The sequence below is a fragment of the Ascaphus truei genome, chromosome 13 (genome assembly GCF_040206685.1).
Source record: "Ascaphus truei isolate aAscTru1 chromosome 13, aAscTru1.hap1, whole genome shotgun sequence".
In the NCBI taxonomy this organism is placed as follows: domain Eukaryota; kingdom Metazoa; phylum Chordata; class Amphibia; order Anura; family Ascaphidae; genus Ascaphus; species Ascaphus truei.
In genome coordinates, this window is record NC_134495.1 from 4,664,646 (window position 1) to 4,680,520 (window position 15,875).

Genomic DNA, 15,875 nt, shown 5'->3' on the forward strand with positions numbered 1-15,875 from the left:
ATCAGTCCTTGCTTCACAGCTCCGGTGGCTCAATCTTCGACTGAGCCTCTGATTGAGCCACCTGTGCTGAAGCTGGGATATCCTGAAAACCTGACCTGTTTGGGGGCCTTGAGGACACGAGTTGCGCCCCCCCCCCCCCACCCCACTGTGATCGGGGTTTCTCACCACATGTTTTTAACATATTTTACATGTTTCAGTTACAGTATATTATGTTAGCTTCCCAATTGTGTTTATGATTTTATTTTAGCATCTTTCTGCCTATCCAAAATTAAAACCAAAAGAAGTACCGTTTTTTTAAAAAAAAAAACAAAACACATTTTTTTAGAGGCAAAAACAAAAAACACAAAAAAATGTTTTAGAAGCAAAACCTAAACCCGAGTGAACGTGCGGACCCTGACACATGCTACATTACAACAACCGCAGAAACCCTAAATGTCACCGATTTCGGTCCTTGGAGGCGGACATCACTCATTGGCTTGAGATAGATTTCCCCACAAGTGTACACGTTAAACTTACCAATATAATCATTGGATTTGCCGATGTCGTAGTCCCACACCGATATATCCAGCTGTTTCTTTGCCAAATCGCTGTGCTTTATTTCATAGAAGAACTCCTGGAAACAGAACGCCGGTTTTCAGTAATGGAACATTTAAGACGGAATAGTAACACCTGTTTGCGTTCGCACGGAAGCACTGATGACAGTGCCTGAGAAAAGATGAACACAGTACTTCTAGAATAATCATTGGTACTACTCAACACAAATGTTTTATCCATTAAAGTCAGGTTAATTGCATTAAATACCCCACTCATGTGCCACATATTTAAAAAGTTGTTCCCCCTGCTCTTTTTTACCCACCCCCCACACATTATAAATGGAATCTCCCCCCCCCCACATCATGATGGGAATCACCCCCCCCTCCCCCTCCCCCCCGGAGACCCACGCTATGTCCAGTTCTCACGTCACTTACCGATAAAAGTAGCGCATTTCAGACTCTCGCAGGTGAGAAACAATATGGCGGTTTCCATCTCCAGCATTTCAGAGGCCAATAGGAAGCCGTTGTATCCGTCACAGCTCCCCATTGGTCCGTGTGACGCGGAGGATATATAAAAAATAAAATAAAACAGGAAGTACTGGCGCTACTTTTACGGGTAAGTATCGCAGGACTAGGTGTTCCCCAGAGCTGAAAAAAGCCCTTGGTTGAGCCCCAGGAACACCCTTGTTCCAAATAAAACAACAGGGGGACTGGTGGTGGAAGTGCTGCATTTTCCCCGTCACTGCGATACTGTTTAATGGCGTAATACAATAGGTACATAGTATGTGAGGTTGAAAAAAAAGACATGTCCATCATGTTGAACCTATGCTAAATGTAGGCGACAGATACTTTATCCTATATTTGTACTTACAGTATATAATTCTTCAATAATATATATATATAGTAGTTGTACATACAGTAAGCATTCAAATCAAGTCTCTGTACCGTGTGTGCTGGCAGCTTAACACAACCCATTACTCGCCAGCCATCCTTACCTCATTGAATTCCGGATTTAGAGTTTTTTTTTTAATTTGAGTCTTGTACTTTGCTTTCTTTCCCATGTCTGGTTTCAGCCACCTTGAAATGAACCAAAACATGAGTGTTTGTTTTAGTGGGTTCCATTTATCCCTGTCCTTAAAATGAATATGCAAGTGTAGGACCATATAAAGTAAGGACCATTCTCCTGCTCCGAATGCCGTCTATATCCACTAATAGGAAATGACTGCTTCACCTAATAATACTATTATTTTTAGGGGGTTTCCCATCCAAATGAGCACTACTATTGTGACAATGTAGCGGTTAGAGCAGTAAACCCAATTTTACTTGTGAAAAGTTTAATTCCTTCACAGCGATATGAATGCTTCATACTATAAAACATTACTGACACGTATGATTAGCTATAGACATGCAATTAAGATAATCCTGACACCTGTCCTGGGATTAATTAACCGCCTGCAGCTGCTTTCCTACGCATCCTGCACAGCTTAACAGTTTCTCACTCGTCAGCGTAGCTGGCTCCTTGCTTTGCTGTGAGTAACTGGTAGGGGGAGCACGCTAGGTACACAGTGCTAGAAGATTCAATAATGCCATCTTCTCCTTGCTTGGGAAGATTTCAGTCCCATTGATTTGTATGGAGCTGTAATCTTCCACAGCAAAGGAAAGACAGCTTCACAGCATATTGTATTATGATTACAAACTGTCACCAACACTCCTTTGTAGAAATAATTAATTGGCTTGCTCTCCAGAAGTCTTAATCTTCTGTCAGTGGTGCTCTAAGCAATATTTTGGCCTTTAGGATAAGATGTAAATGATGTGGTATATGGGCAAACTGAAGGGTATATCACTATTTATTCAGGGTAACCAAAAAGGACTTTGTATAAGCTCATATGTTTTGCAGATACACCTGTACATCAGCCACTCATGTAGTTGTATTGGGATAAGTGGAGTTTCCTCCTCTGGTCAAAGACACGGACGGCATCTGGAATTCCCGTACGAACTAGATACTCACAGTTTAACAAAGGGATCAGAGTAGCCATTCGCATCCATTGCTGCCAAGTGAACGCAGCGCACGATTCCAATAATCAGGCGTCCCTGCGGAGTGCTGTACATAAGGGACACGAGAATCTTCCCACGCTCTTCCACATCCCCTCCACGGTCTGTCTGCAGGAAGATAACATTGCTGTCTGAGATGAGAAGATTCATAATGTGCCTTTGAGAATTAACTATGACCATGTATACTCACGGCAATGGTTCCCAAATTGTGGTCCCTAGAGCATAAGTGGTTCCTGATAACTTTGGTGGCGGTTCCTAAAACCCCTGATGTTCATGTCAGGAAGCGGCCACGTAGTCTAATTTTAGCAACTGTGCTGCTGAACCTGCAGTCTAATAATTGTCCTCATCAGCAGATAAGTGTTGATGACTGATTTGGGACATGTTGCTTTCAGACACGTCTATTAATTTGTAGCCATCTATCTACCATGTGTATCAATGCATCCATTGGTGATCTATATTTGTACACGTATGGTGGTCCTCCACATGGTTGCTAGAGAAGTTCTACATCAAGAGGTCATGCTCTGAATCTGGAGGCTCAGGTGAAATGTGAGGAAGTATTTCTTCATAAAAAGAGTGGTGGATTCTTGGAATAGTCGCCCAATAGAGGTAGTAGACTAGAGCATGGGTGTGCAAACTGGGGGGCGGTATATTTTTGTAGGGGGGCACGGTGGTTGCAGAGGTCCCGCGCTCTTTCCCACGGCATCTAAATTAAATGCCAGAGGATCGCGTGAGGCCCCTGCAACGTATTACTTACCGAGATTCAGACGGCTGTTGACGCGTCGCCATGGCAACGCAGCATCAAATGCCGCCGTGGTGCCATGTGACGTGACGTGACATGACCCATGGCGGCATTTGCCGCCAGGAATTGAAAAGGGGCGCGAGCACCAGGGGCGGGGGCTGCTGCAAACGTTTGCGCACCCCTGGACTAGCGCATAATATATTAACAGACTTTTCATTTTTTTCTATAATAGACAAAAGGCTATTTCTAATATGAACGTCACCAAGGGATGAAATAGGCTGTGAAGTTTCACAACAAACGGGATAACTGGCAGGATAATGATGACTCGCAGGATAATGATAACTGGCAGGATAATGATAACTGGCAGGATAATGATGACTGGCAGGATAATGATGACTGGCAGGATAATGATGACTGGCAGGATAATGATGACTGGCAGGATAATGATGACTCGCAGGATAGATGGACCACATCCTTTTTCTGCCATTCATTTCTATGTTAATTATCCTTCAGGTGGTTTGCGAGAAGAACTCCTGCTCTAAGTATACAGACTTTCTGCCACAGGTACACGGCAGGATAAGAACAATCTTAGTGCAAAGTGTGGCTTTGTATTGAGTGGAATTGCAGCTTCCAAAGCACGGAGGAGAATACAGCGAGTCTGGGAGGGGTCTGTTCTCTGAAGAGAACTCAGCATCCCTAATCGCATATACAGAGAGGCTCTGATTGAATGTACACCCTGCAATCACAGAGATAATAAACTCCAGGTGGCACTCAAAATTACAGCAGGTGCTGCAATCACAAGGTGCAGAGAACGTGAATAAAACGTCAAATACAGAGAGAGCAACGGATTTACTTTGCCGCCCTCACATTTACACTTTTTGTTCGCCATCTTGCGCTACATCGATTGTTATCTCTTTGCTGCTTGGTTCTTTTACCCTCCTATTCTGGCATGATTTCCTTTATTCTGCAATGCCCTGTATACACATTGGGCACTACAAGAACAAGCTGTTACTTTCCAATCAGAAGCGTGAGGCATGGACCCTCTCCCACGGGAGGCAGCACACTTTGTTATATAGGTCCCGTAGTGGCAGGCTCCCATATGACTTTAACACATACTGTAGATACACTGCGGCCAATTCCATAATGGCCTATACTGGTCTCTGCCCCAGATCCCAAATTCACCTGCCATCAGGAGGCGAAATGTCTGTCACTTTAGCAGCAATGTTCCATCAAACTGGCACAAAAAAATATCACACGTAGAGATGTGCAAATTGTCCAAAATTAATTTGGGGAAATGGTTAGTTCTTTTGTTTCCAAATTTGATTTCTTGTTCATCATTTTGCCAAAAATAAAAAAAATGATTGCTTTGACATTGCTGTTTTTAGAGCTTATGTTAGATTTTCTTGTAACTACTGTATTTCTCTTCTGCTATCACACATGGTATGAATATTATTATGATCCTTTAAGGTTTTTGTTACTGTGATCATATTACAATGCTACGTTTATACTGAATATATATTTTTTTCTTGAACATCGAGATTTTTTGTGTAACTGGCGGCTCTATTTTTGGATATTTCTATACATTGTTGATGGGACTGAGAGACTCCGTTCCAGCAGCGGTCACCTTTAAATACAGTTTGTTCTACATTTAGGAATGACATTTCCCGCACTTCACCAGATGTGAGTTATGTGATGTAACATCCTTATTGTTTGATCATTTAAACATGTTGTGACGCATCCAAGAGCTAATAAGGTCAGCATTGTGACAGCAATGTGCAGGGCGTGGGGTGTGCGTGGGTCGTGGGGTGTGCGTGGGTCGTGGGGTGTGCGCCTGCTTTATTTCAGCATTTAGCAAATATAGCAATTTTAGAGAATTTCCTAGATTAGCATTTTAGATGTAATTGCAATGCACATTGATTTAATACTTTGCAAACTGTAACTCAGACCCAGCTTTTTTTCCGATCACAAAAAATGCTAATTTTGCACGGTTTCATACGCAAGCATTTACATGTGCAGAAAAGCTTTCGTATTTCATGTGTTACATTTTTGACTGATAAAAGCATAATTCATTTGAAAGTATATTATTTATAGTGTTTTCATTCAAAGCCAACCCATTATTCTAACATACAGTATGAAGCTGCATACACATGCAGTGCTGTATAAGATTATAGTTTAGTATTGTTATAATGCATTGTATCCCCAATACGTCATCTATTTACTATTAACTGAGCATCAAAAATAAAAATAGTTCCTGCCGTCTGCCCTTCAGAGGAATGACATTCTATGCAGGAATATGCAGTTCTGCGGTCATTACATTGTCACATACAGACAATGCAGTTTCATTCTTTCATATGGTATCATCCATCATCTGTATTGTCTGCAGGAGTGCCAGCTATTGTGTGTTGATCTTGCTTAAATGAGCTCCAGGGGTAATTTACAAACTCATTTGTCATCTCAAAATTGACTTCTGTTCATAAGCGTATAGTACTGATCTGTTGCTAACTCGGGCATCCAGAGACATCATCAACTATAGCTGCCCGTAGATCCACTGCAAAGCAATGCGTGGCCAACCCATCTGGCTGCTGTGAGCTGTGCGAATCCTACATAAACTTCAAAGTTACTAATAAAAACTGCCTTACACTGTGTTCCATAGCCACTGTCCATCCCCACTGTACGTGCCCTCCCACTGCCCATCCCCCGCCCTCCCACTGCCCATCCCCCGCCCTCCCACTGCCCACCCCCTCTCCATCCCCTCCCACGTGCCCGTCCCTCCCCTCCCACGTGCCCATCCCTCCCACGTGCCCGTCCCTCCCACGTGCCTGTCCCTCCCACGTGCCCGTCCGTCCCCTCCCACTGCCCGTCCGTCCCCTCCCACTGCCCGTCCGTCCCCTCCCACTGCCCATCCGTCCCCTCCCACTGCCCGTCCGTCCCCTCCCACTGCCCGTCCGTCCCCTCCCTCTGCCCATTATATAAAGTTATCATAAAACGTCACAGTCATTATTAGAGACGTGCGGATTTACCTTAATTCTATGGAAACATGCGTCGTGTCGTCTTTATTACCTCGATAAAGGTTACAGGCGGCAAGCGAAAAGTCACATTTGCTTTGGCTATTAAATGATTTAGTGCTCTTCTCGCGTGTGTTATACGGAGGGACAATGTTGGGATACACAGGTAATAAAAGCACGCCACCTTTTCAGTGCTTTATTTCTGTTATGTGTTGCATTGATAGATAAGGAACACAATAGATTCAGATGCACATGTTCAGTAAAAGTATACCTGCTTGTGTGGTATTTGCAGGATGTTTAAGTTAAGCGGTACAGTATAAAGGCTGGGTTTGTTTCTACGTCCCTTTGCTGGTTTGTCTGGTGATGCATGAAAAAGCCATATATTTGTTACATTCACTGTAACTTATACAGCATGATCTCCATCAGAGCCACGTACCTCATCCTCATACAAAGCCATGCCACGAACTGACCCGGAGGTCCCAGCACGCTTCATCTGTGGTTAGAGGGATATAAAATGCAATTAACAATGAAACGATCAGACAGAAGAGGTCAAGTGACACGGCGCAACACACAGACACAACATTTCCACCGGGCATACCGGGATCACGCGTTCCAGGCAGACATTGAAGTTCTTTTTTTGGTTGGGTTTCAGCTTCTTCAGGGAGAACCGCGTCTCCCCGATAAATTCGTTGTGGCCAAACTTGTCCTCATCACACATAGAGATCCTGAAAAGTAGCATGTTTTATCATCAACTTCACATGAGTTGGAACCTAGTTATTACAAGACAGATCTGTAAGGACAGCACAGCACACACAATAAAAATAATGCAGCAACAGTATGTCACGAACATGACACAATATAACGTAAATATATATATCCCTGAAGAAGGTCCCTCCGGGGACCGAAACGTTGGGCGTGTGTGTGCATTTTGGACCCAATAAACCACTTTATGGGATTATTTCTCGTGCTGTGGCTCTACCTCATGTGCTAACCTGTTATAATAGCTGATAAGAGTATTCCTGTTGCCCGTAGATATGAGATATTATGTATTACTTACACTAGTACTAGTTTAAGTCCAAAGGTCATGTTCCTCTTTCATGTATTTAATATATGTGAATAAATAAACCAAATTGTTTCCCCAAGTGTCTTCAGAAAGAAGATATGTCATTGAATACGGCACTTGATAACCTTAACGCACTGAAGGGAGAATTCCCCAGCAGTGAATGAAATAATGTCTCTTGCCTTAGTGTTTTTCTCTGCATATCTTCATCGGTAATTCCGTGATACACAAGCGTCTCATTCCACGTTGGGTTACGAGTGTTTCTGAGCGTTTTAGTGCGCAGTTTGTTTGCCTGGAACACAAAATATACAAACATGTCATTTCATTTTTACAACAATGTAGCATTTTAAACATGGTGCCGCTGGGATAGCCAATAAAACACATCGTTGTTCTCGTCTTCCCACCAAACGCTAATGTGTAAGAAAACATTACAAATCCTTATGGCTGAATACGGGCGATGCGTTAGTCTTCTTGATGTAAAGCCTCGACACCCCCAGGCACACCTACAACACTTTACTTTGTTATGCTCAGGGCAGCTACAGAAATAAACTGTAGCAGCATTACTGTACTGTAAAGCTATACTTATTCAGTACTGCTGAGCCCTGCGCTACCATACAGTCCTCTCAGGGGAACGGGCTCTACAGGGATTTACAGTTTAGGATCACTTTATTCTGTCATTATAATTTAGGAAGGATCCAGCATCTGTTCCTTTAATACTCCTAAATATGACATTCAAGAATACTTTTACACCAGGGATTCTCAACTTCAGTCCTCAATCAACCCAACCCACCACCCACCCCCAACAGGTCAGGTTTTTACTGAGCCTCTGATTGAGCCACCTGTGCTGAAGCAGGGACTGATTGAGCCACCTGTGCTGAAGCTGGGTTATCCTGAAAACCTGACCTGTTAGGGGGAAGGGGGGCTTGAAGACTGGAGTTGAGAACCCCTGCTTTACATGACGACAGAAAAATCGAAGTGGTTGGATTTGCATGAAAAAGGGTAACATCTATGCTGAAGATTCAAAGTGGATCACTATAGAATAGGCGAGTTGTGTGTATTTACGGAGAATAAATCAAACGAAAAAAAGGGGCTGGTGCTTTTTCTTTACATTGAATACATGCGAAGAGAGTAATCAGTGTGCATGACAGACATAGCAAGCACATGTAATTAAAAGATTCATTTAGGTGAAGTGCCATTTACCACCATGTACTGGACTTGTAATAAAGTAAACACCTGGTGATCTGATACACACTGTGATTCTAAAACCTCTTCCAGGGAGCGGGGTCCATACCGGGTTATAGGAGGGGGGAAAAACAGTGTCTTTGTATTCACCTACTTTGCATACAAATAAGATATAGATTGGATGGCATAAAAACCTGGTGTGGCTCAATGGTAGAACAACCATTCATCCAACAGTTCCAGGTTGAATCACTTTTTAGTGCAACAACAAGGAATAGACAGTGAAACATTTGAACCACACAAGTGCCTTTATCGTTAATGGCAGATAGTATCGAGCACCTGCAGGTAGAGGACATTGCCGGTGTTTTAAGGACGGTTTGGTGAGAACTGTATATTACCTTGCTGGCTCCTGGCAGGAGATGGAGCTTCACATAAGGATCGGCTAAACCATTGGAGTCCATGGGTTTTAGGCCCTAAAAGACAGCATCTTATTTTTTTTAACTTGTGACAACTTGCAAATGACATTTCCAGGGCTACGCACAGCATTATTTTTCAGGGTAGATGATAGATTGGGTTACAGAAATAACCGAATGTGTGTAACCGATTCCATTTCAGAAACACGGAATATATTGGAAGATAAGAGATATATATATATATAGATATAGATATATATATATATACACACACACTTAGTTAAATTATGGTGGATAAAAAAGTAACAAACTTTCTGCAGCATAATGGCAAATAAAAATATCACGTGTGAGCACAGTCGCATATCTCAGACAGGTCTGCAATCCTGCACTGCCCCATTAGCTCTTAGAATACAAGCCTTGCCATTGCAGCACATTGCAATACCATCAGCCTCCTGCTGTAACAGTAAACGTACCCCTGTAGTGCTGGAGGGAGGCAAATAAAATACAACATTTTCCTATATCACATATGGTTTTTTTTAAATAAATCAGTTCTGTAGTATTCAATAATACTGTCTGTAATTTCTTTTAACTCCTAATGCATTTTTTATTATGTACTGATCATCCTTCGGCTGATACAGCAGTCAGTTGGAAAGTCATATCCACTGCCTCTTTAGAAACAGGCTCTGATACAAACCTTTTTTAGCTCTGACATTTGGCAACAAAGTATCACAAACAAATCTGTTACTGTGTTCCAAACAGCAGACTGGCTATTACTCTGAAAGCTGTAACAATAGTGTGTTACACCAAGTAATATAATGTTACATATCAGCTGCAGCATTCCACAGACTGCAGAACACAGTTAGAATGCGGCCATTATGTTAGGCACACAATCAGTATTTTTACAGATTTATAACAGGAGCACCAAACCATTGCCAGTTTAGATAATAATGTGCAATTATTCATTTACATATACAAATAAGACAAAAATGGGAGGGGGATAATGTAGTATTACTGCTTTAAATTCTCATATATTCTGTTCTGTATTTCAATTTTATTTGTACATAATACAGAAAATAATTATGTTTATCCTCCTTCAATATGCCAAACGCCAAGAAAGGAGAAGTATTGTGTGCAAGTTAGTGCATTGCTGTTTATGATCAGGATAATTGCAAATAATGTTTCTTAAACAAAATGTAACTTTAATGTGTGAAAAGAATCACTAGATGATACTTGAGTATCAGTTGCTAACGGAAGTCAGAGAGCAGAGCATTGTTTTATAGAGATGTGCCGTATCACAAGTGGTTTAATTAAAATAAACAAATCTTTGGAGGTCGATAGGAGCCTTTTCGTGGACAAACCGACGGGTTCTTCACAAATATAGTTTGTTGGTCGCCTCCCACATCTCACAATGTTTGCAAAATGTTCCTGAACAAACTGCATCTAGGATGCATTTGCAGGTTAGCCTATTAAAATTCATCACAAACGTAATTTACTTACATTTGCCTGGAAGCTACCTGGCAAATAACTCCAGAACGAATAAATAATAAATCTCTAAAAGTTTAATTGCTCATATGCAATTTAAGTTGACTAAGAATAGATGTCTGTGTGTGGACTCTATTGTAATGATCTTAAAATACCATTATATTCTGCAGTGAGTGGGCAGACAGTGAGTCCATTACGCTTCAGTGATTTAAAAAATCAGAGGACATTCACCAATGTTTATTATAAGGGGAGATCTTAATGTAATCTGCTATTTTTAAGCTGTCTTCTCTCAAATATGGATTCAACTGGTGGTGAAGAACGGGCAGGGATTGTGTATTTTCTTTGTTTATTTGCTGGAAACCACCTTGTTTCTTATACATTGAAGATTATTTAGGCCCCCTTTGATTCCTCTACTCCACTATACAGGAATAATTTATCAAAGGGTGTTACACATTTTAAATATCTTGTATATTAGATCTTCTACCATAACAACACTCACTAAATTCTATATAGATACTTTCTGAACAATAAAGTAATTTTTTTAATTCACAACTTTTGATTTTTCGAAACCTACTACCCAACATTGGCTGAAACCATTGAGGTTTTATACAAACCATAAATCATGAAAACTCAGCAATTGTATTTGTATCTTAAGAGTCCTATTTTACAAAGTAATATGTCTCGGGGAAAAAAGGAGTACAACACTAAACAATTCCCTGATTAATTACACTCTTTGTAAAACAGAATTTGCCAAATGAAGCTAGCAACTGATTTAATTGTCAGAATAAGTTGTCACTGTAGCACATGCAGATGTTCTTGTTACTGTTTACAAGATCACTTCGTGTAGCTGGTAGGAATAGCTGGTCAGAAAAGCCCTGGAAAATAGTGTGAAACTAAGGCCACGGACATGGTGCAGGGAGCGGCGCTGGGACATGGTGCAGGGAGCGGCGCTGGGACATGGTGCAGGGAGCGGCGCTGGGCAGCGCTGACGCTCATGCTCTCCTGCTCAAGCAGGAGCTTTTTCATGTCCCTGCATGAGCGTCAACGAGCGCGCTTGTGTGCCGGGTGGGAGGCGGGCGGGAGGCGGGGCTAGCGCGCCACGTCACGGCGCCAACGTCACGGACTGCCATTGGCTTCTGGCAGTCACGTGACCGGCCCTGCGCTTCCCTCAGCGGGAAAACTAAAATTGGGTTGTCGGCTCAAATTCCACACGCCTCCGCACGCCTGCGGAAGCGCCGTCGAAAGCCGTGCTGATAGGGATAATATTTCCCCTCAGCACGGCTCAGCACGGTCTTTTTGACCATGTCCGAGGCCTTAGTCAGAAGAAACCGCTTCATTAAGACTCCTATTTTAAAGAGGGAAAGCAATGAAACCGATTAGATACAAAAGAATATGTGGTCTTATTCAAAAAGCCACAGAGGTTACCCTGCATGAAATAATCCCTGCAACAGGCTGCCCCACACAGGGTGCAAAGAAAACAGTTATATAAATAACATATCAATGTATTTGCTCACTTCCTGCCCAACAAACGCCACCTTCTACTTATGTATTCCGACTTCCCATTGCAAAGCCAGTATAACCAGCCGCACACCGAGAGATCCCGGCTGCGCTGAAACGCAGGGTAACACGGCACGCATATGCTTATAGGGGTCCATGTTAATGTAGACATGAAGCAAAAGGTGTTCTCATTTGCATTTCCTTTCCCAGAATCCCTGGCTGCAGTGGAAGCACTGTATGCTACGGGAAAGTCAGGGTTGCAGACGTGAATGTGCTCACATGGGGGATTTCTATTTGCTGTACAAATAAGAAATAAAACTACCAAGGGGTATTTTTTTTTCAGTTTTTTACCCTAGTTCAACAAAAAAAAATAGTTTCGAGTGGATGAAATTTCCAGCGTTAATACAAAAACGTAAAGTCTGAACATTTTCAAAGGAGTTTTCCAAAAACAAAACGGTAGCGCTGCTGGACTTACCTTGGCTTTGATGATGGTACACTGCAAAGAGTTATTGCTCTGGTCATACAGAAGACTGAACTCCATAGCTCCCAGCGTAGCTATTCAAACAAAATAATCACACAGAAAATCCCTTTCAATTCCACCCAATAAAACCGCTTATTAGAAAAAGATAAGTCAATCTTCGTGTAGAAGAGAATTCACCTAAAGCAACATCTGAATTGTCACTATACATTTTCTGATTGTTTGGTCTCACTCCTATTCCTAATTGTATATGACCTTTATCCCTCATATAGATTTGCTTATTGATGATTAACTCCTCTCTCATTCTCTTTAAAAAAAAAAAAAAAGTAGTTTTAAGAGTTTGTTATTCAAGTTTAATTGTAGGTTTTAATATTATATGATACATTGTTATCTGTATAGTGATGTGCTTCTATGGTATATCCTTTTGTTCCCATGAGCCAGTGGATGGCTCGTAGTTTTTACATAGCCGTGAAGTTTCAATTACTCTTTGCTATTATGATGGTGACGTCACCTCCTTGGGACCATCAATACCAGGGAACCTGCGCACACGGACTGTTACAGCCTCTGAAGAAGCTCTAGAGGAGTGAAACGCGTCAGGCTATTCCTATACTGGAAGAGATTCTCTATCGACCCTCCATTGTGGAAAACTAGTGCCTGTGGAGACGCGGAAGGACTGAGACCTGCCTGTCACACCGACGCCACGGTCGTAAGTGACATCACACGCCGAAACTGGGACTCGAGCCTCCACAGAGCAGAGAGACCGTCTGGAGCCGTTACCTTCATGTGAGATCCTTTGTCGACTTTCTGCGCCTGTCCTCAGAGCTAATTGTAAGTGTAACATATATAGCTTCTGGGTTTTATGATATACAGTTTCCCACTATGCCTTTTTTCTTGTAACTTCTCTTTTCATGCACTCACTGTGAATGAGAACCTGCCAGGCATTATCCTGGTATCCAATTTGACTTTTAAGGATTCATATGGTGTTTGAATCTTATCCACTTCATGCGAGTAGGTTTTTTTTATATACACACTGTTTTGGAGCACGATTTTTTGAAGCACTCTAATTTTATTAGACCGTGCTGCACTTTTTATTGCACTACTTCCCTTTGATCCTGTTTGCACTCTGTTTGTTGAAATTTTGCTGGAGAAGTTGGAAAACGTGTCTCATGAGCTGCATTAGGACCCACAGGGACGGAGTATCTGTTTATCAATTTCACATGTTCACAGTCTATGTTGTATCAGCACTTTTAAACCATTTGATTATTTTGATATATTGAATACACTGCACAATTTGTGCTCATTTTTCTATGCACCATTGCCATACATGCCTGCAACCGGCAAAGTGATTAAAGATGGAGGATACTGCAGTATATTTCAATACAAAGTATAACTATTAAACATGTGGCACCATCCCCAATTCTCTGTCTAATAGAAGAGTGCCCACAAATGTTGCCAGTGCCAACGTGCTCTAAGACAGGGTTTCTTGAACCTCTGTGTTCTATACCAAATCAGTTTGTGGAGTACTGATAGTGTATTGTTGGTAAACTTGGCACAAACAAATGCATTCCTATTTTTTTTGCCAATGTATGTGTTATTTTTAAAACCAATAGCTACCACACAAGTATCTCTTCCTTTTTTATTAGGTAAGAGCGGGTCTGGTGTATACAATGCTGTGCGTTCTCCAGTAAGGATATGGACTGCTCCATTCTCTTTTAGACATGGTTTCTTGCTGCTGGACAAGCAATGCACTGGTATTTGTCTGTTATTAATTAAAGGGACTATTCCTATCTACTTACTTGCTTCATCTGAGTCATAACTATTAGCCTCCTCCTCCTCCTCTTCTTGTGTCTGTTGCCGTGCAGGAACCGCCGTGGCTGTTGGTGGCACAGATGATGTGTATGATGCCGTCTGCCGAAGGGGCCTATCCTCTCTAGCGCTCGGTGCCGTGAACCCAACTCCTCTTTCATCCCTAGGAGCTGCCGCTGAGTACGGTGTTTCAGTCTGAGATGCAGGAGGGGGAGGACTTCCTATGGGAAGAGTGAACAATGTGACACAGACACAGTGACAGTGACGAGACCAGGTCACTGTCAGTCTTTCTTCTTTTAAGATGACAGGTGAGAATAGTCCAGTTAGTCACTCTTGTGCCATAAAACACTTTATTGTACCAGAAGACATCTTACAGCCCTCTGACTCCTAACGCCAGAAGGGAGCCCACGATGACTGCAATATAAGTATCTTTATTATCTATAGTGTAACTATATGCATTTCTTCACCTTGGCCTTCAGGAAATCTGCCAGCTGGAGCTGGCCTTGGTGCTGATCTCCCACTCGCCGGAGGAACTGGAGAGGAGACGAACATACAGTTAGGAGTGAGGTCCTCAAGACTCATGTCAGAAGATCCCAGTCAGAAGAGTCTTTTGGGGAAAAGCAGTAAGTATGAAGACACACCACTCACAATGGAATGCAGTTAAACATATTACATGAAACTTCTTTCGATAATGTGTTTTTTTTAATCTTACTGGAGGGTTATTGGGTTTTGTAGAACCTATTAGTTAAAACAGGGCTGTTTGACTTTAAATATGGTAGCACTGTACTGTAAAAGGATTGCAGATCAGACAGTACAGTACAGCTGGAGAGTTGAAAGAATCAAATAATGCACTGGTAAAGTGCCATTGGCTGCAGGGTCTAGGTGATGACGTTACATTTAATATGGTAGCAAGAGAATTTATATACAGATGTTGCTTATATCTATGTACGAGTTACACGGTGTAGAATTATTTTCTGGATTGCAATAACTGGTACTGCTGTTAGATACACGCGTTAAAAGGCTCTATTATCCCCTCCTTCAAAAAAAACCAGACTTTCCCTAGAAAGATAAACAAGGTTCCTGCAAGTAAGGGATAAAGCAGGGCCAGAGCTTGCAAACATGGCCAATTGTGTTGCTCTGGATTTTTTTTAATATGGTGAGATTTGAATTGACATTTATCCGTCATTAAAAATTGTTTACCCCACTTCTCAACTTATTACCGACACAAAAAGTACCTGCACATTTCCTGCATCACAACGAGAATTTAGCACGAGAAATTAAAAACAGAAATCCTCTTCCTAATCAGCATTCTCAACACCAAGGCGAGTCTATGGACACTGGGGGGGGGGGGGGGGAGATACCTTGTTGAGCAGACTGAGACACTGGAGGGGTGGGGGTAGTACCTTGCTGAACAGATTGGGACACTGGGGGGTTGAGGGGGTGGGGGTAGTACCTTGTTGAACAGATTGGGACACTGAGGAAGGCGGTAGTACCTTGTTGAGCAGACTGTGACACTGGGGAGGGGGGGATACCTTGTTGAGCAGACTGGGACACTGAGGAAGTGGGTAGTACCTTGTTGAGCAGATTGGGACATTGAGAAAGGGGGTAGTACCTTGTTGAGCAGATTGGGA

At 42.2% G+C, this 15,875-nt stretch overlaps 1 protein-coding gene across 3 annotated transcripts in view; it reads right to left on the bottom strand.

Moving 5' to 3' along the window:
- Positions 1-15,875, bottom strand: part of RPH3A (rabphilin 3A) — a 154,974-nt gene that overhangs the window by 12,825 nt on the left and 126,274 nt on the right. For all 3 annotated transcript variants that reach the window (XM_075568130.1, XM_075568131.1, XM_075568132.1), the window contains 10 exons: positions 14,712-14,777; positions 14,235-14,465; positions 12,436-12,515; positions 8,967-9,041; positions 7,572-7,681; positions 6,928-7,054; positions 6,766-6,822; positions 2,542-2,693; positions 1,529-1,610; positions 517-613 (listed from right to left, as the gene is read on the bottom strand). In XM_075568130.1, coding sequence (XP_075424245.1) covers positions 517-613; positions 1,529-1,610; positions 2,542-2,693; positions 6,766-6,822; positions 6,928-7,054; positions 7,572-7,681; positions 8,967-9,041; positions 12,436-12,515; positions 14,235-14,465; positions 14,712-14,777 — 1,077 coding nt within the window. The remainder of the gene's footprint in view (positions 1-516; positions 614-1,528; positions 1,611-2,541; positions 2,694-6,765; positions 6,823-6,927; positions 7,055-7,571; positions 7,682-8,966; positions 9,042-12,435; positions 12,516-14,234; positions 14,466-14,711; positions 14,778-15,875) is intronic.